The sequence below is a fragment of the Sparus aurata genome, chromosome 5 (genome assembly GCF_900880675.1).
Source record: "Sparus aurata chromosome 5, fSpaAur1.1, whole genome shotgun sequence".
Classification (NCBI taxonomy): domain Eukaryota; kingdom Metazoa; phylum Chordata; class Actinopteri; order Spariformes; family Sparidae; genus Sparus; species Sparus aurata.
Window position 1 is genome coordinate 30,102,752 of NC_044191.1, and position 27,945 is coordinate 30,130,696.

General features: G+C 43.2%; 1 protein-coding gene across 3 annotated transcripts; it reads left to right on the plus strand.

Moving 5' to 3' along the window:
* egflam (EGF-like, fibronectin type III and laminin G domains) lies at positions 1-27,815 on the plus strand. 3 transcript variants are annotated; one of them, XM_030415918.1, is made up of 26 exons: positions 1-625; positions 5,373-5,482; positions 7,097-7,183; positions 8,619-8,645; positions 8,835-8,952; positions 9,046-9,181; positions 12,590-12,756; positions 15,397-15,462; positions 16,398-16,510; positions 16,638-16,882; positions 17,586-17,773; positions 17,878-17,978; positions 18,070-18,170; positions 19,004-19,148; positions 19,323-19,512; positions 20,752-20,877; positions 21,202-21,445; positions 21,527-21,638; positions 22,010-22,126; positions 22,355-22,535; positions 23,815-23,838; positions 24,044-24,122; positions 24,235-24,378; positions 24,774-24,857; positions 26,223-26,326; positions 26,449-27,815. In XM_030415918.1, the coding sequence occupies exons 1-26, from the start codon at positions 520-522 to the stop codon at positions 26,598-26,600; spliced, it is 3,267 nt and encodes a 1,088-aa protein (XP_030271778.1). In that variant the 5' UTR covers positions 1-519; the 3' UTR covers positions 26,601-27,815. The 3 variants fall into 3 exon arrangements, with proteins under 3 accessions (XP_030271778.1, XP_030271779.1, XP_030271780.1); XM_030415919.1 differs by lacking the exon at positions 23,815-23,838; XM_030415920.1 differs by lacking the exon at positions 15,397-15,462.
* The last annotated feature ends 130 nt before the right edge of the window (positions 27,816-27,945 follow it).

A 27,945-nucleotide genomic window follows, 5' to 3' on the forward strand; every position in this document is an offset into this window, starting at 1 on the left:
GCGCGGATTAGAGGCTTATTATCCTCTTAGCTCTAAATGGCCCCACGTTCCTGCACTGCGCTTGTCCACCTCATCTCATCTGCTGTCTGAGACCGGGAGTGTGTCACGAAATCGACAAAAAAAAAAAGAAAAGAAAAAAAGATCGTGCCCACCGTTCAGTTGTTTTCAGTCGTTGCGCATTACGCGTGAAGTGTCGGGACAGCGCTCTCCACCGTCCGTCCGTCAGCGCGCCTGCTGGGGGGGCGCAGCGGCTGTCTGTCCGTCCGTTAATGTGTCCGACCCACTGATCTTTTGCAGACTGTAATCTTATCAGTGTCAAACCGTAGCTGCCCTCTCCTCTCGGGCAGTCTCTGGATGGAGTGTGCGCCACAATTTGGATAAGAAAACGACTTTTTTGTGTGTGTGTGAGAGGAGACGCTCATCAGGAGAGGGGTTAGTCACATTTACACTCGCAGGCGCCTTTTGGACGTGCGATAAAATGAACATTTGACCGTCTTAAAGTTTCGACCAGAAGAAGACATGGAACCTACATGTAAAGAAAGGAGTCTGCTGTACTTGCTTCTCTTTGCAGTATGCACGGCCAGCGTGTGCTTTTGCGCACGAAGATCAAATGCTCGGAGATCTGGTGAGTTCACCCACTGACCTCTGTGCCAGATTTGACAAAGTGTATTAATATTCACTTATACGTGTGCGTGCTTATCTTTCCATTTGCTTGATTACTCACGACTTTGTCACGCCACATTTGACTTATTGCAGGAAACATAATATTTTGGCACACATTTACGCATATAAGCAGATCGCAAAGTGCCAAATTTATAGACTTTTGTCAAGAAAACGTTTGCTGTTGGACGCTCATCACCATGTTGTGTCTGTCATATCCCCCCTCACAGTAACATAAAGTGATTATGCTGCAACAAAAGCCACTGAGCAACATGTATTTAAACCAGGACCTCAAGCCTCTTCTGTCTGTAAGGTGCTCTCAGTCACAGAGCTCGATCTGTGAGCTACAGAAGAACCTCAGGACGAGGGTGAAACAGGGCTGTCAGGAAAAATGTCGTTTCTCAAAACATTGTTTGTGCAGATATAAAAAAAAAAAAAATCCTTATTTTCATGTGTTTTACAGAATATGTCGATATCCACCAAAGAAAGAGAGAAAGAGCGTAAAGTAAATATGCAGCACAGCCATCAACAAACTTACCACTGTTACCTCAGTCGACTCTCTCCTCATGTCTCTATCTTTTTTTTGATATCCTGTCACCCTGAACACTTTTTCCATCCCAGTTCCTCCTTTTCCCCCTTTTCCCATCACTTCCTTTCTCTCACACTGTCAGTCTCCTTCCCTCGCTCGCTCTTTTTCGGACCCTCAGGCCTCAGCAGGCTCGACTATTACATCTGTCTGTCAGCACAGAACGCTCACCACAGTCGGGACTGTCACACAGAGGGCGACAGAAGTTCCTGCCTCTCATGACTGCCAGTGACATTTGTACTTTTTTTTTTTTGTTTGTTTGTTTTTTTTGTTGTTTTGAGGTCGTTCAGGCGTCGTTCTGAAGGAGGGGAGAATGTCGACAGGGCTCCACGTCCAGATGAATCACATCAGGGATTTAAATAACAAAGCTGCTGGTACCAGAAAGAGTTAAGATTGAGTGACGTCTCGCCCTGAGGTGGTCTCACTTTTTTTTCCCAGAGTTTTGACAGATTTGTGCCCACTTAGACTGAGCGGCTGAATTATTTATAGAATCAGTCAGTGGTTTTACTTCTTACTCTCCACAGTGAATATTTATTCTCATTAACTTCTTATGAAAATCATTATTTTAAGATAACTCTATCATGTCACTCAGCAGACACAATATTTGGTAGAAGGCAATTTAGATACAACTGATATGACAAACAGTTTCCTTTTTCCCTTTCCGCTGCAGTGTTTGTGTATTTTCTGCCTCAGCCGTGCTGAAGAGCAGCTTGACAGCATGTGTCTCAGTGATCATTCACTCTCGGATGAGTCAGACCTGGAGAGAGCAGCACTTCTTACGTGAATGACTCGGAAAGTGGAGGCAGAGAATGAGCCGAAGCAGGGCTGCGATTTCGACAATTGCCATTGATGATAATTTGAAGACGATTTTCAAGATTAATTTGCGGGTTGTTACGTCTATAAAATGTCAAAAAAACTGTGAGAGACGCTCATTAACGAGTGGTTTTAAATTGCCATCCAACGGTGCAAAGTCCAAAGACTATTCATTAAATGCCACGAATGAGAAAGAAAAGCAGCAAATCCTCACATCTAAGAAGCTGGAGCCACTAAATGTTTTTGACGTTTTTGCTCTAAAATAACAATTCAGTGATTTATAGATCATCAAAACAGTTGGTAACGATTCTTCCTCTCAAACAGTAAGAGAGTTTCATAACAGGGTTATTTCTGATTCATTGTGAGAGCAGGAATAAAAGGAGTTCCTTTTTGAATTTTTAGCATTAAAGTGTGAAAAGCACTGAAATTTGAGGGGACGGTGATGGTGTCATTACAGGCAACAAGTAACAACACTGGATGTTTTATGTTTTTGTCGCAGTTGGAAGTTGGACCATTTCCATCCAGGACCGTAGCGACTAAAAGTGACTTTTGTGCCCGAACAATTGCCCCGATTCGACCAAAACACAACTGAACCTATGTGTGGTTACGCTTAACATACGTAGCTAAAATGTTTTCGCTGCTTTATGTGTGGAGCTGCACCAACTCGTCAATCAAAAGAAAACGAAACGCCAACTTGTAGTGGCAACTGATGAATCATTTCATGCCTTTCCAAGAACAAATATCAATCCTCTGCTGGCTGGAGCTTCTTGGATGTCAGGGTTTGCTGCTTTTCTTTGTCATTTTTGACAGTAAATGAAGCCACCGTCCGTAAGCATTTGTATTTGACAAGCTGGGAACGAGACTCAAAAATCACTGGTTCCCATTTACCCAGCTCAAGTGATATCAATGCAGTGAGTTCTCTGAAAGACAACGCTCTCTCCTGCCACGGTCTGCACATCCTGCTGCCGCCTGGCAAAAGATACAGAAGTATCCGCTATCGTGCCACCAGACTACGGAGCGGCGTCTTTCCTCAGGCTGTGAGACTCTTTAACTCATCCTCAATAAATCCACCGTAAAAATGTTTCTCGTGTAATTTAACCACAACCTTCATTTTGTCGTAGATGACAAATGAATGTGTGTCAAAAGGCGTCAAACCGCCCCAGTTCGGTTGACTTTCAAAGCCTCATGCAAAAGTGAAAGGCTCAGCAGCAGTGGTGGTTGATGTGGCCACTTTATCCAGATGACAAAAGGACCCCCTTTTTTTTCTGAACCTCACTTAAGAGGGTGAGTAAGACTAGATTAGCTCTCAAGGTCTGTGTGAACCGAGGCTGTGTGATTCTGAAGTGTATTTGGATAGCGACCACTCTCCCACTCCTCCTGGGGGGATACACCTGGAGCTGCAGAGTTATACTGGTCACTCACAGAGCGTCGAGGGTCATGTTTACCCAAAACTGAGAGTGTATCCAAAGAGCAGCCTCAGGCCCGTGCTACTCAAGCGGCGCAACCAGAATCTCGTGGAAAGTTTCAGGATTTCTATTGATTACAGACAACAGTTTCACTCCAGTCCCTCTGAGTATTATTATTTGTACCCATACCTCCCTCGCACGTGAAGCTGCTGCATATCGAAGGAAGTAAAGATGATGATTCCCGTCTCTATCCGCTCTGATTCTGTGAGTTTGGTTCACCTGTAGGCTCACCGAGGGCCTCAAACCCCAGGGGAGGCGTGGAGGGATCAGCGAATCCGACTGAAATATTGAATCACCCGCTTGGACGGCAGAGCAGGGTGAAGGGTTTGAGTAAACAACAAAGGGGAGAGACGGCGACAGGAGAGGATTCAGGAGGACAGGAGAGAGGAAGTGGGAACAGAGGAGTCAGAAGGAGGAAAGGGAGAGTGCGAAAGAGCAGCGCTGCAGCTACAAGAGATTTCAATTTACAGAGCTCTGCTCCGCTGTATTAACTTCTGTTTGATCCCCGTGTCGGTCTGCGACCGGGAAGCCTGCGCTTTTGTCACTCTGACAGGGAAAGGTCAGTCGTGGCTGCTGTTTAGCTCCTGAACTAACATAGTGCAGATTTATGAGAAATAAGATCATCTATAAGTGATTATTCACAGTCATTTACAGTTTTATGTTACAAACCAGCATTTTTGGGGATCTTTTTCGATGCCCTGGGTGTAACAACCCTCTATGTTGTGTAATTGTTACAGTAGTACATACATTTCAGGCTATAAGGGTCCTTTACTGCTCGAGTTTCTCCATTAAAGCCAGATGATGCATGTACATGAGGTCAGCAGGGGCCTCGATGAGCGACACCTCTGCAGCTCCATCTCTGTGTTTCTCCCACAAGAGGATTCTCAAGTGTTTTCAGGCCACAGCCGGACTCTGGATGTGCAATCACGATCTCCTGAAGTGCCACAGAAGCAGCCAGGATTAACTAACTCAGACCATGAATGATAATGACACCGAGCTCATCGAGCTACGGGTTAAGACATTTCACATACGGTCCTTGTGTTCACGCCCTTCAGACAGGCTAAAGTGAAGAACAGCGTTGATTCTGCTGCCTTCATTATCATCGGCTGTTTGGAAAGATGTCGCCGCAGACTTTCTTTTCTGTGCTTGAACTTCTTGATTTATTCTGCAAAACACTGATGGGAGTTTTCATCAGTGAACTGATTTGATAGGGAACTGAACTTGAACTGCTGTCAAAAGAAAGGTGGCACGACGCTGAGATGCTGAAGAGTCTCATAATATTGCACACGTTGGTCTCAAGCTGCCTTGTGAATCGAACATTGATTGCTCTGCTTCGATTATTCCATCACAGCTGTGAAATCCATTAAATATATGACTGTCGTATGTTTTCAGGGAGAGAGTTAATCGCTTTACGTTTGCTGTGAAAAATAAAAACCTCTAGATCGATATCAAGAACAGCCATCGTTTGAAAATGTTCGTTTTCTGCTGCTTTGTATTTCCATTCCAACACATTCTGGAGGCACCTATGTTGCTTTTTCCTCCACTGAATGTACTTGATAACTTTATTCATAAGCTACTTTGCATATTCTGTGATTACTTGTGATGTGTAAACAATCAGATAGTGTGTTGGGCGGGACGCTGAGTGACAGAACAAGAGAAGAAGTACCACATTTATATAATTATTATTTTATCAGACAAAAAGAGAAGGGAAATAAGAAGAAAACAGCCAGGCAGATATCGGTCTTGATCTCTACTTCCTAACGCAGTGACACTCACATCTTCCCCACTGTGTATCTTCTGTGCTCCTCACTCTTTTCTTTATTTCTCCATGTGTTTGTATAAACTAGATCGTCTGAGTCCTCCATTAGACATCCAGCTGGACACAGTCAACTGCACCGCCTTCAGTGTGCGATGGAAGATGCCCCGGCGACACGTGAGCACCATCACTGGATACAAGGTAGATTGAATCTATTGAACCCACCGTTCAGCAGCTGCAGGGAAAAGTGACGTCCTTATGCATCACAGGCTCACCGGAGCTTTCAAGATCGCCGCCTAACAACAGAAGGTGGAAGTGGTTTTAGTTGTTGAACATATATTTGTTTCAACGGTTGTTTCCTATGTGGAAGTCTGGTGCTATCCATGCAGACAGCGGTTGTGTTGTTAATGCGGTCACACGGTGTCTCCATCTCAGACGAACTCGCTGGGAGTTTATTCCAATCAGATGGTGGCTCGTTTGTTTCTTCCTTAGCTTCTCAGAGCCAGTCTGCTTTTTCACCATTGGTATTTTCAAGTAAAAAGTTGGCGAGCTGACCCGTGCAAACACGACAACTGTTCAGAAACGAGACCTTTCAAGGACCTATTTACATCTCAATAGGTGCATATATTTTCCACTTCCTCCAGTTTTCTATATTGTCGATGGCGATGGTACTCGGTCGTTGTTGGCACACAGAAGTTTAAAGCAAGTCTGATGCAACACTTTTCATACAGACGCCGAAAAACCTGGTCGAAGTATTGAGCTTAATTCGTCCGTTTGGCTGCGGCGATCCAAAAAACACCCACCTACACACTCCTTTCAAGAAGAGGTTTTCAACCCGGCGAACATAAAAGAAGCGACTTCTCAGAAGTGCCGTAAATCAAATTTCCTCTGTTTTTTTTTCTGAGTGGATGCCCGTACCTCTTGCGAAGCCGCTGACGTCTTTCCATGCTTTTAAAGTGCCCGTTAAACTCGCTGTCCAGCGCGGCGGCCTTGAGGGCGAGATTGATAATTTGAAATATCTGGTGTTTTGATGGAACTCTGTCGCTGCCGAATTTATGGTTTTCCAAGGGGCAATATGGCTCTGAAAGATGTGGTCACAAATTATTTAGTGTCCTGTCAATGCATTTTATTTTATTTTTTTATTTTTTGCTTTAGTCTTGGTAAGCTGTGGTTCAAGAACAAAGGGGGATTTGTTTTGGAAGAAAAAGCTGACAAATTGAGATATTTGCAATATTATGCTCGTACTTTAAGTATTGTGTATCGTTTTTATTTTATTCTGACAAAAGACTACAGCGTCTTCACTTTGTTTGTTCTCTTTCATGTTGAACTTATTGACTTTTATTTGGTAACATATGATGCCCAGTTTCCTTCTGTCCTTCCTTCTGTCCTCCTTCCTTCTGTCCTCCTTCCTTCCGCTCTTGTGTTTGTTTTGAGTCGACCATTAACAAAATGTGGATCAGCATGACTGTGTGTGCTCTGCTTTTGACCATATGTCTGCGCTAAGAGGATTAGTCAGCTACCTAGCTTCCCCACGACTCACAGATAAACATGTGCGTTCATTATGGCCAGTCACTCTGGAGGTTCATACATAATCCCGTTTCCTCGTAGTATTTCTTCCTCATTAATCCGTGTTTACATTGATAACGTAAGAGAGAGAGAGAGAGAGAGAGAAAAAGGTGCTTTCTTCCAACATAAACAAACATAACATGTATGAATGCCTACCAACCTCGACGCTGCCAAAATAGGTTTGGCTTTACCGGCAGGATCTGACTCTTCACATCAGTGTGTGTTTGTGTTTGTGTGTTATGTTTTCAGGTGTTCTATACGGAGATGAAGAGCGGCCGTCCCGTGGGCGCAGCCGCTTTGATGGAGGTGCCTCTCAGTTTGGACATGCTGACCACTGTGAGTACGCTGACTTTTAACTGCGCTGCTTTTATACCCCGACACTTTGATATCATATTTGAACGCGCTTTGAAAGAAAAAAGAAAAAAAAGAAAAAAGAAATGTTCAATATAATCACCTTCAAAACTTTGATCTACCTCCAACTTCCAGTTTTGACAGTGTGGTGGTGGCGAACTAAATCTCTTGCAGCGTCCAGAAAAACACACTTCTAAAGCAGCGTTACTCCCCGAAAAGCAAATAAACCAAAACAAAAAAACATTCAGGAGATAAGGCCAGTAATATTCTATGTTTTTTTTTTCTCTTATTGTCACAAATCCCACAGAAAGACTTAAACCAGCAGCGAGTTAATCCTACTAACAAGTGTTGCCTGTGTAGCTAAAGCCTGATGCATTTTATCTCTCAGTCCCCATATATAGCTCCACTGTTGTCCAGAAACTTTTTAAAAACACATTGATGAGTCACACATTTGCACCAAGTGACGTGTTGCATTATTATGGTGAATGTAATTTATCACTGCATCCCATTAAAACAACAGACAGTTCATATCAGGAGGACATTAACTGTGTTTTTCGGGTGGTGCAGGGAGAACAATCCACTGCTCAACGACCACAGAGATGATGGAAATGTCTTTATTATCTAAGGAACCTTCAGAAAGCAAAAGTCCCGCACCAAGAACTTTTCAGCGTTCACCACAGATATGTTGAAATTTGACATCTCTTCATGTTGCAGCTTCCATTTGATCCATAATGATCCATTTTCAATTTAATGTTGCGACGATGTTGTGTTTAAGTCATAAAAACCACACACGAGCCACAGCAATGGCTGGAAATTGTAGCGTGGTCTCCTTAAATGTCACACTTACAAATGTTGAAACGCAGCCCGGAGCTGCGATCACTGCCTTGGCAGCCCTGATATGAAATCAAGTCATAAACATGTAATTTGAACATAATGACATAATGTTGGTGTATCAATAAGTGCCCTCTTGGATTCCTCTTTGGTAGATAAAACACGATAAAGTGCCGTCAACTTTGCCCCAAGGCACACAGCTTTAATCTTTTTCACCTCTGCCATCGCTGGTGCCCGCCGAGGATCATTGATATTGTTAAGGTGGCTGCAAACAGCCCAAAGGATGCTTACAGGCATGCAAACCCCAGCCACAGTCTGCTCACCCTGCTGCCGTCTGACAAGAGGTATCTCTTGTCAGACGGCAGCAGGGTGAGCAGACTGACGAGAGATACAGAAGTATCTGCCACCAGACTACAGGGCAGCGTTTTTCCCCAGGCTGTGAGCATCTTAACTTCACCCTCCACACTCGATAGTTTATATTTAGGACTAATTATTTGTGTATCCATCTATATGATTCCTGGTTTAGTGACGTTTTGTTCTTGCTGTGACACAAACATTTACGGATGCCTCCACTCTCTTTTTCCCACAGGGACAATTCGACGGACAAGCGAGTTTTGTGAGTTCCATCCAAGGCTTTTTTTTTTTTACTAAATTACACCCTGTCACTGCCATCGAATCACTTTTGACATTTATAGCTGAATATGACTTAGTTCTCTTCCTCATATTCTTGCCTCTTGTCTTTTTTTCCCAATATTCTATCACTCTATCTTATCACTCTATCTTATCGCCACTTGATGTCTTCTAGGATGTGGACATCGCTAACCTAAAGGTGAACACAAAGTACAGAGTGAGTGTTGGAGCGTATGGTTGGGCGGGAGAGGGTAGACCCAGCATGCCCCGAGACATCGGCACCGCTTCACATGGTGAGATCTTGCAGGAATCTCCTGAAAAGCTGATGATGTTTTTCTTTTAAACGCTTCTTTTCTGCTCACTTGCATTTCCGTCTTGGCCATCAGAAATGTGCATGCCCCCGTCCCCCCCCACTCAGCCGGTTGTCATGGCTGTGTCTGACACAGAGCTGGCGTTGTCATGGCAGCAAGGAGAGAGCGAGGGAAGCTCACCTGTCCTTCACTTCCTGGTGGCCTACATCAGGTTGGTCATAATTGATTCATCAGCTTCATCAGACTGGCCTTTTGAGCCCTTGAGCAGTTTAATGTCGCTGCTAATACACAGTCACGCATTTACCGGTACATACGTACGTACGTATGTACGTAAGCGCACAGACGCAATTACACACAGGATGTACACATTCTGTATGAACACCATTAAACCAGCCATAATAAAGGCCTTAAGGAGGCGCAGAGCAGCAGGAAATGGGGACGTCATGGAGGGAAAAAGCAGGCATGAGTGAAAAACTCTTGTTCCACCACGGGCAGGGAAGAGGACGATTCAGAAACCTTTACGCAAAAATTCTATTTATAACCACACAGAACATTTGCTGTGTGAATCATTGCAAAAAGGTTGTTTTGAGGCTAAGCTCTGATCAAGCTCAAATTCTGGACAACATTTCACTGGTTGCTAAAGATACTGAATGTCCAGAAATGATGCGCAAGACGATTAGAATGGTGTATCTTAAACAATAGTTTAAAGTGCTGGTATAAATGTACGCAATGTTTAGGTTTTAGGTACTACAAACGTTGGGTTAGGATTAGGAAAAGATCATGTTATGGCTTGTCTTGAACTGTAGCTAGCCTTGTTGTCCCCTCCATCTCCTCTTATGAAAGACGGGTCATAAACATTTGATATGAATGTAATATCACAGGCGTTAGGGATAGCATTATGGTCTATGTGGATGTCTATTTGGTGTGCAAAAACAATAACTGCCGATATTTTATCCTGCCGACTAGTGTGGAATTAGTTAGAGGAGAAGATCAATACCACCCCCATGTTTGCATGATAGATACGGAGCTGGAGCCGGTTAGCAGGTTAGCTTAGCGTAGCACAAAGGCTGGAGTCAGGGGGAACCAACTTGCTTAGCTGCAGAAATCTGCCCAACAGCACCTCTAAATCAAAAATAATTAAGACTTTCTTGTTTGTTTAATCTGTGCAAAAGCTGAAACATTTAACTTTTTTTTTTTTTAGGATTTAGTAGCTAAGATCACATGTTGGACAGCTGTAGTGACTTCTGGGGGGGTTTGTTGTCTCTCTGCAATCAGTCGACACTCTGGTGAAACACCAAGTTGATGCTTTTGTATCTCGGTTTGGACCCTTAAGAGTGAAGCAAGGTGAGGTCCCCCCCCCCCCCTGCTTCAAGTCTTTATGCTAAGCTACGCTAATCAACTCCTGGCTTTGGCTCCTACTGTAAGTTGATAAGCAGATACAAATCGAGTGTAGCCAATTTCCCTAAAACTGTTGAACTATTTCTTGCAGATTAAACTTTGTCTGATGTAGATGCATAATGAGAAACTAATAATAAAATCCAGGCTTCTAAACCATTAAAGCCGTTATTTAAGGACGTTTAAGGAGAATACTGGAATCCAACAGGAGATGCATTCATGCTGTCACAAGTAATATCATGAGGGCTAATGATTTTTGCTTTTTGAATATGTTTGAGTTACAGCTCTTTCCTAACTGTTATCAGAGTGTGTTAATGGATGTATATGGCTGCACATTCAGGCCCACTTACACACTCTGCATTGACCCATCGTCACAATGAATGGTGAACCCGTTTAAATAATGCTTTTCCAGCCTGACCACCGAAAGTACTTTATAAGGCATCCATTAACAAATATAGTCACATGCTGATTGCAAAGGCTGCCATGCAGAGACTCCATAGGAATGTAAATTATTTTCTTCTATGCTTAGTCATTCAGACGTACGCTCGCACACTGATGGAACAGTCATGCTGAGCAGTTTCTGGGGTTTAAGTAAAGGACACCTACACGACACTGACGCCCCTCTGATTAGTGGGCGATCCACTTTACGTCCGGAGCTACAGCTTCCCGTATATGACTCACTCTATCATTCTAAAGCCGTTTTTATACAGGGCAGCAAGCCGCCAATTTGACCGGAGGTGTCGATGACGTGCACTGTTGTGCGACCCACAGCCGGGGAGTTTTAATACCAGGAAACAGCTGATCACAGCAGTTTGTCCATCACTTCATCTGCGGACATTAAGATGAGCAACTGGACAGCCGCTGAGATCCAGGAGATGCTAGCGTCTCCTCGGTCTCTGTAGATGATTGGTTGTGTTAACTTGTTGTTGTAGTGGCAAGCTACTAACGGTCGCTACTTTTAAATTAAAAGCCCCCCACTAAGAACCCAGTTCTAAACTCCAATGGGGTGCAATGTAAAGCTCTTATTTTGAAGTCAAATTCATTGTCACTGTTCACAGCCCAACTTTGTGCTTCACGTCACATCACATGTTTACGTCTACTTCAGAGGCAGCTTTTGGAAAAGGAGGAATATTATGCCTCCGTTTTAGAAAGACAGGCCAGCACATTGACGCCTTTACATTGGAGCAAATGTGCTGCCTTTTCTATCTAAAAAGGGCTTATTAATGCACAGCTCTTTTACAGGGAAGTGTAGCCAGTTGTGTTTCGACACGAGGAAGAATGAATGTCACTTTATGTCGTGGCGGTGTCCAGCCTAACACACAAATAAAGGACCTCCCATGTCTAGAAGTGTCCTCCGGCTGCGACGCCCCGGAAAGGAATTTGCCTTGAGTCGTCGTCTGAGGATTTGCCAGACACAAATAAAATAAATGGCAGATATTTAGAAATATCTGAAACGATTTAAGTGAAAAGAAAAACGAAAAAAAGACGTAATTTAAGCAAAGTGTTGGTTTCATGGTGCAGACTTAACACTGTCAGGCTGAGTAAAGAGAGCGAGACAGAAGGCAGAGAAACTGTCAATTGCTGTGACAGAGTAGACATGAATCAGGGTCTGTTTTTGCGTGCGAGGGCATTTTTCCACACAATAGGGCCGTCTCAGAGGCAAATCTTTCTCCGCTTACATCAAAAGAGGCCTCGCTGAAGAGAGACATTGAGTGGTGGGGAAGATGACCCCATTCAACAGATAGCTGAGGCTCCAGGCGCTCAGACTCGGAGCACGAACGTGGCGGCTCGAGATGGAAGCTGGAGATGATGGGTAGAAAAAAAAAAAAAACACAGTTCAGAAGTTCATCGCTCTGATTTTTTAAAACTTTACTTTCTTTGTTCAAAGCGGCGCTCTGATTAAAGGAGAACATAATGCTTTTAAGATTAAAAATAGTAACGGGGGGGAAAAAGAAAAACATCTCAATCAGTGATCAGATTGTTTTGTTTGAAAAGTTGTCCGACATTTTTTTTTCTCTCTTCCAGCTCGTGAAAGTGAAAGATCGCATCAGGATTTTTGAACGTACCTCGCAAAAACATGTCACAACGTATCAAAACAGTGACTTTGATGATGTTTTGAGAATGAGTGGGGGTGTTTTTGTCGCACAGAAACACCCGAAGGCCGCCGTGTTTTTGTGAAATATCACAAGTGGAAACCAGATTAAGATTCTTTTGTCTTTCACAGGCCGGAGATGGACACGGAGTGGACGTACATCCGCGAGCCCATAGAGTCCAACTCCATGGTTCTGAAGGGGCTGTTGCCAGAAACGGAGTACCAGTTCGTCATCAGAGCGGTCAATGCGCACGGAGCTAGCCCACCCAGCCACATCAACAACCCTGTGCGCACTCTGGGTAAGAACACAACGCTGATTTCTCAGCCAACGAGCTGCCATGTGACAGCCAACACAAAGCTTACAGTCTCTGCTTCCTTGTTAGTCTGATTTCAACCACATTCTCAAAGCAAAGTCAGTTTGAGTTTAGCTTTTCCACGAAACGCCCACACAGAACCAAACAGGCTGTGATTACTTTCTGCATCCCAACTTTACTTTGGAGATGTTTTTCACACAGCAATCAGCACTTTTAGAAACAAAGTTTATAGATACAACACACACGAGCATTAAACTTCCGTCATTATTTTCTCTTCCCCCTGCCAATGCAGCTTCAGAGAATAATGTTTTTAAAGGAGAAGTTCACCCCAAAATGGAAATATATTGTTATCTGCTCACCCTCATACTGATGGACAGAGGGGTGAAGTTTCATATTCCACAAAACGTTTCTGGAGCTTCACAGCGAAACAGTGTTGCAGCGTTTTCCCAAACAACTGATGTAGATGGGGACTTTTTAAAAAAACACATTTTGAAAAAGCCCCAAAAACTAAATATAAAATGGCTCCAAACAGCATATCCACGTTAATCCAAGTCTTTAACACGCCGGGATCTTAAATTGATTTGAAAATACGTTTTCGACACCCATTTTTTTTAAACATAAAACCAAAATCTTCCCTGTAGCTACTTAGATAAAAGCGCCTGAAGTCAGTGCACAAGGTGGACTGTGTGTAAAAAGGATAAATGGCATTTTTCAGATCAATGTGGGATCTTGTCGCCTCTCTAGACTTTGCTTACACCAAACTCTGTACAACCATTCCATTTTTTTTTTCTGTTGTTCCTCGTCTGCTTGAGTAATTTAGGAGAATGCTCCAACTGAAAATGTTTTGTCTACTACAAAACATCAGCATGAGGGTTAGTAGATAATAACTGGCTTTTAATTTTTTAGGCGAACTTATCCTTTAATATGTAGAAGTGTTTCTCCCCTATGAGGTCATGATGCTTAATGTTAAAGGTGATTTATCAAAAAAATAAAGATGGAGCATCGTTTTGCTAATTTTAAAAGTGTCATGACATGCAAATCCACTATATAATATTCAGAAATTCAAGCATTTAGATGACTTTGTAAAAAATTTGCAATATTTTATCTCTTTGGGAGGTTAAAAAAGACAACAAGTGAAAACAAATAGAATAAAGGGGGATTTATTGTGGCACAGAAACACGTTTGCCTCTCTCAGCATTTGCATAAATGTAGGACAACACCTGGCAGCGAGTCGGTTTGTTTCCCGCCTGGAGCAACAGAGTCATTTACTTTATTATTTTTGATGTAGTGGTACGTGGCGGGGGAGGGGGCTGGGGCGACCAGGACTGATTGATATTAAAGCACACACACATTCACACAGGTGTGCGCCCGCATATAAACACACACATGCATGCAGCAATGTCTTAATGGATCGCCGGCTATGACATTCAAACAGTTCACGTACAGATTTGTGTCAGGCTTTAGGAGTGTGATTACATGTGACTATTAAAATCAAACAGTCATGTAGACACAATCACATTATCCAGGCTTTTTTTTTCCCCGCTCTGACCTACAGACCATCACCGCCGGCTCTCAAAAGCCGCGTGGACGCAGGCGGCTTCTGCTTTACACGCTACGTTAGCCGTCAAGCCGTTCGTCGACTGCTCTGATTGTATTAAGCCTTGAGTTGGAGAGACTAAGCTGACATCGAAGAGAGATGGTGTTAGAGAAGAAGTTGTTCAGAAGAAGAAAAAATGTCAATGAAAGTTTGGAGACACGAGATCAAACGAGGCGGTCAGACGGTCACAGACGGACAGACGGACAGAAATGAAGAGGCGTGGAGAAGCGTGGTTTCTTAGCAGGGGATAAAAGCGGGTTACGCTCGAGTCTCATCAGACAGGATTAGGGACGGGATGCCAGACCCCTTCTCTGCCCATCCACACCCCTGATGCACACACACACACCCACACGCACACACACACACACACACACACACACACACACACAAAACACCGCTGCTTGAGTGAACAGTGGGGGTGGGCGCTTGATTGACTGACACACTTTTCTTGTCGCTCTCTCTGTGACCATTTGTATGTGTGTGTGTGTGTGTGTGTGTGTGTGCGTGCGTGCGTGTGTGTTTATAGTGGTCGGAAACAGAGTGGTATTCACCGAGGGGGATTGTTACACAACAGAAGATTAGTTTGCTGAGGGCTTTTTTTGGGCATCCCCCCTCCTTGTATGCCAGATTTAATGTCATTAGGCTGCGCTGCTAATTCGAACTTTAAATCTTGACATGCATTCTGTCTTCAGAGTCAAGTTTCTGTGGGATATGTGATTGATTAATTAATTACACTGCTATCTATTTGTATAAGATGTCTATGAAATGTAACAGCGGGGTGAACTTCCAGTGTGGGGAGTCGGAAAGGGGAGGGGAGGTTGTTATGTAAGCTGAGATTAAGCTTTCTCAAGGTAGAGTGGATGTTAGAGGATGTCTCACATTTAACACACACTGTGCTGTTGTTTCTTTTTATTTTGTAGAATTATATCATCAAGGGTGTTGGTGAAATGATGAGCAGTTTTGCAGCTGCAGTCAGCTAAACTAAGATGATGTATTCACTGTCTGGCTTTGTCTTTGTGCATTACGAGCTGCCGTTCGTTTTCGAGGAGATGCGTTTCAGTACTCGCTGCAGCGGCCCGGGTACAGACTAACAGGTAGACCCGCCGGGACAGAAAGATCTTACAGCTATTTAATGTCCTGTGATCATCAGTCCATCGTCAGTGAAGTGTTTGTTATCGCATGATGGTAACCACGGCACAGCCACCACTCCCTCCATTTCCATCTGTGCAACTTTTGTTCATTATTGGAGCCATTTTCATTGTCATCGCTATTTTTTGGGGTGAAATGTTGCTGTAAAATATCACTTGTGGTTCTGGATTTGCAGTAGAAATTCTGTATCTGTATAAAATCTTGTTGACAGTTTGATTTTGGCACTGAAAAACAAGGGACCACCTGCGTCAGACACCACTTTCATGTTAAAGTCCATTTCTTTTCAAGGTCCAATGATAAAGAAAATGAGATTTCCGTATCTATTGGCCTGTAAACCAGCTGCAGGGTTGTGATGTCAGTTTCATCAACCATTGAGTCACCACCCCAAGCCACGCCCCCCAGCAAAAGAGGTGGGCGTGTCTGCTCAGGCCTGTGAGAGCTGACCAAATGCATACCGGGCTCTTAAAGAGACAGGCGCTAATTTTTTCTTCTTTTTTAAAGCTTGTAATCATTTTCTAGTAGACACCTGAAATCATAAAATGACAATGATATGGGATGATTAGATTACAACTAACAGATTAATATAAATCATAAAAGTAAAGACACAAATATCTAAAGATGATTATATGGCTCAGGAGCTTAAAGGAGCAGTTCATTCAAAAAGGAAAATTCAGTCATTATCTATATGTACAGTTTATTCACAGCATCATTTACATTTCTTCCTGTTTGCATTTTTATCAAACGCTGACTTGTATTTCATCGTTTGACCGACTTTGTTTGACCCATCAACCATTTCACTGCAGCCACCAACTGTCAGTAAATAATGATATATTTTACAAAGCAACTAACCATCCTGTATCTTTCTTGACACTTGGAACAGGTGCATCAGAGGTGAGTAGCGGTGATTATGGACGCTACATCACAGATTCAAGGATCAAAGATGAAGACGGCTTCGACGTTGATGACTCTGATTATGATATCTTCATTGAGGAGGTGAGTTTCTAGACACCACATCAACACATAAACATGTTAGGTGAATTTCAATCAATTTTAACTGAACACACAAGAACGATATACTGCCCCTCATTCTTTTTCTTTCCTCTCTTCTTCCTCTTCCTAGTTGAAGCCATTCCCAGGTATCAATCAGGACAACAGGAAGTCTCAGCTCCGTTCGAGGTCCGGTCCGCCGTCTGGTCGAAACGTCGTGTACCGCATGAACACCATCGCTCCTCCCAACGTCACCGACCCTCCCGCATCCTCCTCCACCACCACCACTTCGTCCATCTTCCCGGACTTCACAGATCTGATTTTCGCACCCACCTCAGAGCGCAGCACCACAACTACTGCCCCACTCGGCACCACCAGGTGAGTTGTACCTGTTTCACTGAAGGAATCTGTCCTACTTGATGAGATGCAACTGTTTTATCAGCTACTGGGCTTTTTATGCTGATCCTGCTGAAGTTAGTTGAGTGATATAAGACTTTTTTTTTTTTTAACACAGTCACGTTTCTTAACGCCGTCCCTCTCGCTCTTTAACTTCTAGATTGCTGTCTCGTCCACATCTCCGCCTTCACGTCTTAGCCTACAATTTCCCCTTTCAATGCCCTTTCACATAATTATTTGATTAATATGGAGCATTGAAATGTCAGATCAATTTGAGCCACCGTTCTGGTTCTGATGCTCAGCGTGTCATTTAGTGCAGCAAATCCAGGTGTGTGCTGTTGGGTTTAGCTAAACATTTTGCTGTTCAATCTGTTTGACTCTTTCTTTAGAATAACATATCAGGAAAACCATGTTCACTTCCCCTCGGTACTCAGACCTACATCAAGTTATCTTGTCTTCAAGATAAGCTGAAGAGGGTCTGAGTACCGAATTGTTGTTGCCCTGACGATCCTCAAGTGTGCAAAAGCTGTACTGTAACATTTTCTAAGGAAAAGAGGCAATTTAAAACACTAGATAATCTGAGGATGGAACTGTGAATACAATACATCACAACAGTGACACGTACATATTGGCTAAATCACGGACTAAACTTCCTCATCTGTCTTCCCCTTCTGCTCCACCTTAGCCCCACTCTGCCCACCACCACCACCACCCCGACCATGTCCCCCTGGAAAGGCGAGGTACCTCGTGTGTACGACCTGACCTGCGACGACACCGTGTGCCCCCCTGACAGCTTCTGTCTCAGCGATTACGAAGGCGGAGGCTCCCGCTGCCACTGTAACCTCGGGCGGAGAGGGGACACCTGCTCCGAGGGTGAGAGAAGCGTGAAGGCTTCAGTTGAAATATGGTGCAGACATTTTTACTTTTGCATGCACACATGAATTTTTCACTCATTGTGTCCCTTGTTTCTTCTTCAGTGGTGGCTGTGAACTTTCCCAGATTCTACGGCCACTCTCACATGACCTTTGAACCCTTGAAGAACTCTTACCAGACATTTCAGGTCACTCTTGAGTTCAAGGTAAACCACTACGGGGATTTCTTGTTTTCACGCTGGTGTCTGACTTTCAAAAAGGTGGAAAGAGCTTTGAAACAGTTTCTCTGTGCTGCAGGCGGACTCCGAGGACGGCTTGTTGCTCTACTGCGGAGAAAATGAACACGGCCGTGGAGACTTTACCTCTGTGGCTCTGGTGCGAGGCAAGCTGCACTACAGGTGAAGAAAACAGTGACTCACCTATCAGTTCAGATTCTCAGATGTGTGGCTGGTGGATAAAAGCAGCTGACAGAACTTTCAAAATTGTGTTTGTAGTCGCACACTTGGGTCAAAAGAGACTTGATTGAAATTTTTTTTGTTTTGGAGGAAACAAAGAGTTTCATGAATGCTGAAAAATGATTCTTTGAAAGAGGAAATCAAAGAGGAAAACTGGAAAGCTGCTTTAAGAAACCACTTGAATGGGGATGAAATGAGAACACTGATGTAAACACATGGTGGATGTATGTTACATAGACTGTCTGTCCGTCCATCCCCTTCCTCTGAAGAACACCTGCTGGGAATTTCTTCAAATTTGGAACAAACGTCCAATTGGACTTTGCTAAGATTTTTTTGGTCAAAGGTCAAAGGTTAATGCCACTGAGACCTCGAGGCGTCCCATTCTCGTGAATCTGATAACTCGATTTATAACCAATTTCTTCAAGGATGAACTAGATGTTGGTGGTCAAAGGTTGAGATCACTGTCACCTCACAAAACATGTTTTACGCGAGTACATTTTATATCCAAAAGGTCAAAGGTCAACTTTGCTGTGGCATCATGATGTTTTACAAAAACTGTTATAGCCAGTATTACCCCAGCGCAGGAACAGCATTTATTCACGTTCAATTGGATTAAATGGTGTTGCCACAAACATCAGTGAGACGTCAGAACATGTAGATACATGGTGTGAAATTTGAAGAGATTCAATGAGGAATGTGCATATCATTTTTACATCAGCTTTTCACATCCAGTGTGCAGTGTGTAACAACTGGATGTACAACGTGTTGTCCCTCAGGTTTAACTGTGGTACAGGAGCAGCTCAGATAGTCAGCGAGAGTCGTATCGTGGTCGGTCAGTGGCACACAGTCACCGTCTTCAGGGACGGCATGAGTGGCTGGCTACGTATGGACAACGACACGCCCATATCCGGACGCTCACAGGTGACAACAACACATATGTCTGCTGTACAGGTGATAAGATAGAGGTTTCAAACAGAGAACACTGTTGATTATCTGTTCCTCTGTATGTCAGTGTTTACTATATTCCCCCTCAGGTATTGTACCAGCCTCAAAGCACTTCTGCAATAATAAAGGGTATTGTGCTCACCGTTACAGGGTCAGTACACTAAGATCACTTTCCGTTCCCCGCTGTATGTGGGCGGATCCCCAAGCGCTTACTGGCTGGTCAGGGCAACAGGGGCGAATCGCGGCTTCATCGGCTGCATTCAGAGTCTCACCATCAACAACAAGGCCACAGACATCAGACCCTGGCCTCTGGGCAGAGCTCTGAGCGGAGCTGACATAGGTGAGGAAGCATAAAATGGGTGTGTGAGGGCTATTTTAATTTGGCTGCGGCTGGATTTTTATCCATGTTGCCCATAATGCACCGGTTCTGCTTTGGTGTTTGTGCCAAGATAAGCAGTTTAGTAACACTTTCAGAGTTATGCCTCTTGAAGGGGAAAACTACATATGCTGGACTGAACATAAAAAGTTGTAATAAAGTAAGGAGGGCTGTAATTTCATTTGGATGACTGTTTTATTTATTTAGTTATTACACTTTATTTAAAGGAGACTAATGCTTTTTTGTTTTTTCCTTATTTTATAGACGTTATTGTGCATGTAAAAGATCTTGAAAGTTAAAAACTCTCCCACATAAAACACTGCTCCTAAAACGCCTCGCCAGTAGTCTGGCCTTTAATTCTGTAACTTTGTGACATCAAATGATGTCACCACGTCACACATCTTTAGCATAATTTGTGCCAAGTTTTTGCTAGTTTTTGTGCTAGTTTGGCACGTAAGAATTGACTTAGCACAGCTGCTCTGTTGTTCTTAGTGGTGCTGGCTCCATCGTGTGCGAGCAATCAGAGCAGACCGGGTATTCAGGAGGCGGGCCTTAAAGAGACGGGAGCTAAAACAGAGCGTTTTAGACAGAGGGGGAAACTCATAGCTGCGGGACTGGACAGTATGAGAAAACTGACGTGGTTTTTTTAGCACGAAAGCATGTAAACCTTTTCTAGGAGTAACCTGAAATGAAATTAAGAATCTCAAAATTAACATAATATTTCTCCTTTAAAAAAAATAATGGCAAACCAGCACGGCAGTGTTCATCTTGTGATTAAATACAGATGACATTTGCAACCATTAACATAAAAAGACAAACAGATGTCTTAATTTAAAAAAAGAATAAAAAGAAAACACCCATCACTCTAGATCCTTTTTTGACTTGTTCATAAAATTGCCTTTTAATAATTGTATTTTAGCCAATTTGTCGATGAAGCTGGAAGCAGCTTCTCTTGGCAAATTACCTCTCAAAGTAGGATTTTGCAGAACAGGATTTTTCTAAAAGCACTAAGAGCCTGAGATTTAGAAAAAGGTGAAAATTGGCCTGACTGGCGCAAAATTGCCTGTCAGGCTGTCTGTCAGTGTATTGACTTCCATGGCTTACATTGCTTTCTCTTTTAACCTTGAATGTATGACAGCTTCTCTTACATTTTACTTATTAAGTACTTTAATCTCCTGTTGTCAATTTTCCGCTGTGTGCCAGGCGAGTGCAGCGACAACGTGTGCGACCTGGTCAGCTGTGCCAACGGAGGAGGCTGCTTCGCAAACCGCGCTGATGGCTTCATTTGCCTCTGCCCGCTTGGCTTCAGGGGAACGCTTTGTGAAGAGAGTGAGTCACACATCACACATTACACTAAAAGGAAAAAAGCAACACGTTTTTTGTAACGTTGTTAAGAGTACGACGGCAGGTTCCTTTGTGGTTTCTTCTTCACTTGGTGGCTTTCATAGATTGCCACACAGATCTTTAAAGGAAAATGCTGTTCAGTGTGTAGAAAATTGGCTGAGATGATTCTAATTATTTCTCATATAGAGGCAATTTGAAGATTGCAAAATCAACCACTTTCTTTTTCTCCTCTTCCTCTCCATTTTCATTATTTTTCATCTTAATGCCTTTTTCTCAAATCTTCCTCCTTTTCTTTCTCCGACTCTCCAGGTTTCTCACTTTCCTCACCTCTCTTTAATGAAACTGCGTTCTCATATGCCGTCATCCAATGGCCTCAGACCTCTCAGAGTTATCTGTCCTTTATGGAGTTTGAGCTGACATTTCGGCCGCTGATGCCCGACGGGACCCTGCTGTACAGTGACGATGCCGGCAGTGGAGACTTCCTGGCTATCAGCCTGGTGGACGGATATGTAGAGTTCAGATTTGACTGTGGCTCTGGAGGAGCTACAATAAGGTGCTAAAGAGATGCACTGTCATCACCTTCTCTGTCAGTTTACTATATGGCCTGTATTGACTGTGATAATCTGCGCTACAGGAGTGAAGAGCAGATCAGTCTGGACACATGGCATGAGCTGAGGGTGTCCCGCACGGCGAAGAGTGGGATCCTGCAGGTGGACAGCCAGAGGCCGATAGAAGGAATCGCTGAGGTGATTTGCTTAAAGCTGCATTATGTGGTTTTGTGGCCACAAGGGGGCAGAAAAACTTCACGACAAACTCACCAACTGAACCTTTGCAAATGATTCAATTCTGCAGGCTGTGCAAGTAATAATTGAAGAATGAGGTGATTCAAACATTCAGTAGGAGGAAAAAAGCATGTAAATGCAACATGCAGCCACACTTTAGCCTCATAGATCTGTTCTCTAACACCTAAATGCTTCGATCACTCATGTTACTTTTATTTATGTGCTTTGATGCCAAATCAAAACATTTCTACATGATGTTGATTCATGAAAAGATGTCCATTGACTAATGTCTTACTTATTTATCTTTTCTTAAAACATTTATTTTTACTCTTCAGGGAGCTTTCACTCAGATCAACTGCAGCTCACCTCTTTATATCGGTGGAGTGCCAGAATATGATAAAACCAAGAAGACGGCAGGAGTGATAAAACCCTTCACTGGAATTGTTCAGAAGGTATTAACATCCCAACACACAGAAACGTAACACCTGTATTTAAATGTTGACAGACAGTCAGAGTTTTTTGATTTGTTGATACTTGAACTCTTTAATAATACTTTGATCAGTTTGAATCAAAAAGCAGGATGCACACATCATCTACAGAGTTGTCAGGCGTCTGCTTGAATCTTCACACCTCCTCTTGTCCCCTTTCTTTGTCTCTTTCTTATATTTTCACCTCCTCAGCTGATACTCAATGACCTCACCATGCCAATAACAGCCGGCTCTGCCACTGGAGTCAATGTGGCGAATTCAGCGCACCCATGTGTGGAAAGTCCATGTGCCAATGGAGGGACCTGCAGGCCAAAGTGGGATAGTTATGAGTGTGACTGCCCCCTAGGGTACGATGGGAGGCACTGCCAGAAAGGTCAGCCACAAGTGAATTTCTGTTTCTGTTACAGAACTGATTTTGTGTTGGCACAGTAACAAAATATGTTCAGGGTCTTTTTTGCAAGTGGGACAATGAAGTAGAAAAACATGAAGTCACATATTAACATGACTAATTTCCTGTTCACATTTGGCGTCAACATGCGTCCTGAGTAATCAGATCACAACACCACTAACCATTGAACTAGTAACGGCAATATCCCAGACTCCTTAAAAAATTGTGGGACTTTAAGAGTCGTTGCATCACGGGGAGATACTTAACACACTTTGTGAAACAGCCACGGCAAATTCTAAATCATTGGTGCATTCTTGTAAATTCGGCAATAAATACAATACATTGAGATATTTATGTCCTTGTTAAAAGTGTTGGTTTGTCTGTTTGTGCGCTTCTGTGTCCTCTTACGTCCCACACTTTTTCAGCTGATGTCATAATTTACGCCAAATTAATTAAGGAACATAACATATTGACGGTAAACATTACGAATTTGACAAACACAGTAAAGAGAAACTAATATTGGCAACTTTTTTTGTCGTCTGTGGAGAAAGTCACCAGACTCCCTTTGAAAACCGCTAAATTCAAAGACTTGCTGTGTCGGGAGAAACTGTGTAAATGTAGTGAAACGCTGTATACAACACATTCTTAACTGTGTGGGCTTACTAATTTTGTAATGTTATACATGAAGATATATCTTTTTGTGTGTATAAATTCTGTATGTGTTTGCTCCAGCGCTGTAGGTGTACTGTATATATTTGCAAGAAAGTGCAGAATTGATATCAGATCACAAGAGGTCGGTCAAGGCAAATTTACTGCCAGACGTGAACGCACACTTGTGATCGGATCACTCAGAACGGATTGTAAAACCAAATGTGAACAGCCTCTTAGTGTCATTTCACATTAGCACGGTCGCGTTGTGATCAGATACGAAGATACGACGCTGTCTGTGGATTACAAACTGCTCATCGTATGGGATGTTTCGAGGCTGTTGCCATGATCTTTTAACGTCTAGAAATGTTTAGTTTTTTTCATAATAAGACCAAAAAATATAGTAACTTCAAGGTTGCAGTCAACAAAATGTTTTTCATTTGTGTGTAATATATGGCTTTAACCGTGCAGCACAATATTTTCTCTTCTCGGGGATTAAATGTGTTTTTTTTTTTTTATCTGCTATCATGTAATGCCATGTAACATCATATATTGGACAACATAATCCTTTAAGCCTATCTATGCCTTCTCTGTTTTTAACGCTTTCGCTGAGCAGAGTGTGGAAATTACTGTTTGAACAGTAAGTTTTCTTCTCGCGCCTCTAAATGATCTCAACACAACATCACTTTTTCAAAACACAACGTACTTCTCTTCCTTCATGGTGTTATATTTCTCCTCTGAGAGTCAGTCTACTCTTGTAGCTCAGTCTGAGTCAGGAGATAAATGCTGATGCTGCCACCTTGTGATGATAGGACGTAAACACAATGTTTTCTCTGCCCGCCCAGCTGTGACAGAAGCCATAGAGATCCCGCAGTTCATTGGCCGGAGTTACCTGACATATGACAACAGAGACATCCTGAAAAGGTCGGTGCTAGAAAAGTATATTTTGGCTTCTTAATGTGATACGTTTGGTTACAATCCCTCCTTTAGACGTGTTGCTCTTGTAATACATTCGTAAACGTGTCGTTGTCATCAGGGCGTCGGGGTCCAGGACCAGTCTCTTCATGCGTTTCAAGAGCACAGCCAAGGACGGCCTGTTACTATGGCGAGGAGACAGTCCAATGAGACCCAACAGTGACTTCCTGTCTATGGGGCTTCAGGATGGCGCACTAATCTTCAGGTATCTGTTTTAAAACAAGTCATGTAAGCTCATCTCGTCATTCTCGAGAAAATATCTGAGATATGAAGACACATTTCTTGCCCAAAAGTCAATTTTGTCACACGGATGATCTTCCCTGGCTTTTCAAACGAACTGGTGGAAGGGAGAAAAAGGCAGATTTAGAAAGAAAAGACAGTATTAGTGCAAGAAGGGGATAAAGATGATGCAGAGGGATGCTGATCCTGTAAAAGGTGCAGGGAAAGCTGAGCAGCCAGTAGAGACAGAACTAAAAAGAGGTCTCGAGCGTGACCTGGAAAAGAAGCAGGATTTATCTGAGGAGCACTTTCTAAATGTGAACCCACTGAACCCTTTGTCGCTGGCTGAACTCGTTGCGCGTCTTCCCATGTTGTTTCTAGTTATAACCTGGGCAGCGGTCCGGCTAACATTGCTGTCAACGGGACCTTCACCGATGGGAAGTGGCACCGAGTCAAAGCTGTGAGGTGAGCTCCAGCTTTCTTTATTAAAAAGATCCTGTGAAATAGAAAAATCCACTGTGGTGATCACAACTCACCTGTGGCTGTGTTTTGCTCTCACTTGAGTTTCGCGCCACACACACACACACACACACACACACACACACACACACACACAACCGTTTAATCCACATCCCAGGTTTCTGTAACGACTTGTCAGATTTAATGTGACGTTATATGCAAACTACAGACCAAACTCGGCACAGTGTTATGTCTTGTAAAAGTATGTATTGCGGTAAACATGCATGCTCAGACACTTTTTTGCCATGTGGCAGACAATGTTTGCACAAGCGCTTCACACCACTCAGAACAGCTGACGAGGGAATGATGTGCAGGTGGATCGAGGCGGAGAAACACAGGTGAGGATGATGAGTGGAGGAAACAAACGAGCAGGGAAGGAGACAAGGCAGGGCTGATGAGGCTGATGCAAGACTGGTGCGGGATGTAGCGCAAGAACACATGAGGGAAAAAGAGCAAAAGAAAATCACACAAACACAAGAAACAAAATACAAGGAGACCAAGGACTGTAACGACTGGCCTGCTGCTGGCAAAACCTCTGCTGAAATGAGCTGAACAGACTCGTGATCAAAATTAGAAAGTTAACAATGTGACCAATAAAGCAAAACATCAAGCTGGTGCAACAACGCAAGACACATAACTCAGCAAGCCAGCTAATATCACTATTTAACAGCAGCTCAGCATCTGTCATGCAGCATCTTGCTCCGTCACTACCTCTTTTCCTCTTCTTAGCCTCCTCCGTCAGCGTTCTGGTCTGCAGTTCTGGTGCACATTCTGGTCCCAGACCTGAAAACCTCCTCCGCCTGGCAGATCGAGTCTACTGTGATAAACAGGAAACTGTGTAAATCTCAGAAGATTGAGAGCAGGGCAGCCGGAGGACATCAGAGGGAAAACCAGAGGAATTTCTCTTTTTGCATGAAATTAGATCCAGTCTTACCAAAATCAGTGATGGCTGGAGCCGTCTGTGATGTTACCTGCTCACCGATGGACGTTACGTAATGCAGGGACAAGCAAAAAAAATGGGGGTGGAGTGGTTGAGATGGAGACACCGGTCAACACATTACAATGAAAATGATTCTGAAGGTGTTGTTTTAAGGTGACATTAGTTTCATAATGTTGCTTTTAAGCTTCATCTCTTCATCTACCTGAGGGCAGAAGACTAAGCTGTAAACACAACACTGGCAGGTGTGACGTAGATCGGATGAAAGGTTCTGGAGATATTTGAAGAAGATACAGACGGACAGATTTGTTTGATAGTTCGATAATCTTTGAACAGTTTACTCGTGAGTTTAACGTGATCATTCATCTCTTCAGGGACGGACAGTCCGGGAAGCTGACGGTGGATGACTATGGAGCAAAAACAGGCAGATCACCTGGAAAGATGAGGCAACTCAACATCAACGGACCATTATACGTTGGTAGGTGGAGCTCACAAGTCAAATTTCCTTAATGTGCTGCGTATGCACTGTAGATCAAACAATAATGTTCTATATTCTCTCCCCTCTCATGTCTGCGTCTCTGTCTTCTCCCCCTCCTGAAGGCGGCATGAAAGAGATCGCTCTTCACACGAACAGACAATACATCGGCGGCTTGGTGGGCTGCGTGTCCCACTTCACGCTCTCCACTGATTACCACTTAGCGCTGGTGGAGGACGCCGCTGACGGCAAGAACATCAACACCTGCACCAACTAGAAGACGGCTTCAGTACAGCGTCTTTTCTTTTTTTCACCCGCGGCGAACGCCTCGACCGACTGATTTGTCATCCTGAAACTGACTAATCAGAGTGAAAAAACTGAAAACAATTGCATTTTTTGTTCTACCAATTCAAAGCTGACACGGTTAAAAACTCTCTGAAAAACAGTTTGGACACATGGAAACAGAAACAAAACAAAAAGAAAAGAAAAGAAGCGACCGGAAGATTTAACAAAGCACAAGTACTCTGTGAGAGGAGAGGAAAAAAACTTAGCATTGTGGGTAATGAGGGTCTCTGAAATACCTTTTTGAAGGACGTTTTTTTCACGGGACGATTCCAATTGTATCTTTATTTTTTCTACTGTAAATCCTCCTTATTCGATTGCTGGAAGAACCGAGTGACCCAAAGGGATCAAGAGTCATCAAGTTTTTCATGAACCTGACCTAGAGCAGCTAGCACAGATAAACTTCTTTGTAGAGGATTTTGGTCTTAGAGGACGTCTGTTGTTTTTTGTCGTTGTGGCATTTGTATTCTTGCTCGTGACGTTATTATTATTATTATTATCAGTCAGTAGACTACATTTTTTTTTTGGGAAAGTCTGATTGATGTCAGTTTTTTTCGGTTTTTTTAAAATGGTTTTTAGTTTTGAAGGGTGAAGATGTCAGCCGCACACATCATCTTTGTTTCTCCGTACCGTCTTTTTTAGTTCACGCGCTCGTTTATTTTGAACCCTCGGATATTAGTCACACGGTGAAGCAGCTCAAATCCTGGCTAAACTGTGCGTGACTGTCAGATATTATCATTTGACACGATCCACAGTACTGTGGACTGCAGCCTTCAAGTTGAGTCGATTATTCTGAACATCCAGAGTAAAACAGATCATTTCTTTTACTGAAGCGTTTGCAGTGCGAGCTGTCAGTGTAGCGCTCTCCCATGCCTAAGCTTTCCTTTATAAAAGGGACATTCTGCGAATGTTCCATCTATTCTTTCTCTTGTTTTTGAGTGATTAAGAGCCCCCCTCACAAACTTACAAATACGATGTACACCCTGATTTAAAAGCTTGAGCTCAGAACAAATCAAGTAACACACTGACAGTTATTACACAAGTTCACAAAAAAGAAACCGAGGCTTCATTTGTGATTGAATATGAGTCAAACCTTCGTGTTAATGCAAATTACGAAGAAAGAGGTACTTTTAAGATTTACCGTAGTTTCGTTTTCAGGCAAGCTAATTTTCAATGGGGTGCAGGGGCACTCTGACGCTAGCATCAAAATCGCTATTTTTAAAACACTAAGAAGGCTCGACACAACTTGAAACTTTGCTCGTAGCATCACCAGGGTCTCT

Excerpts from the sequence above, each read along its gene's own strand:
- egflam (XM_030415918.1), top strand. The coding sequence starts at position 520 with ATGGAACCTACATGTAAAGAAAGGAGTCTGCTGTACTTGCTTCTCTTT. Across the intron at positions 24,379-24,773 it reads GATGGCGCACTAATCTTCAG|TTATAACCTGGGCAGCGGTC; the intron begins GTATCTGTTTTA and ends TGTTGTTTCTAG. Across the intron at positions 24,858-26,222 it reads CACCGAGTCAAAGCTGTGAG|GGACGGACAGTCCGGGAAGC; the intron begins GTGAGCTCCAGC and ends TCATCTCTTCAG.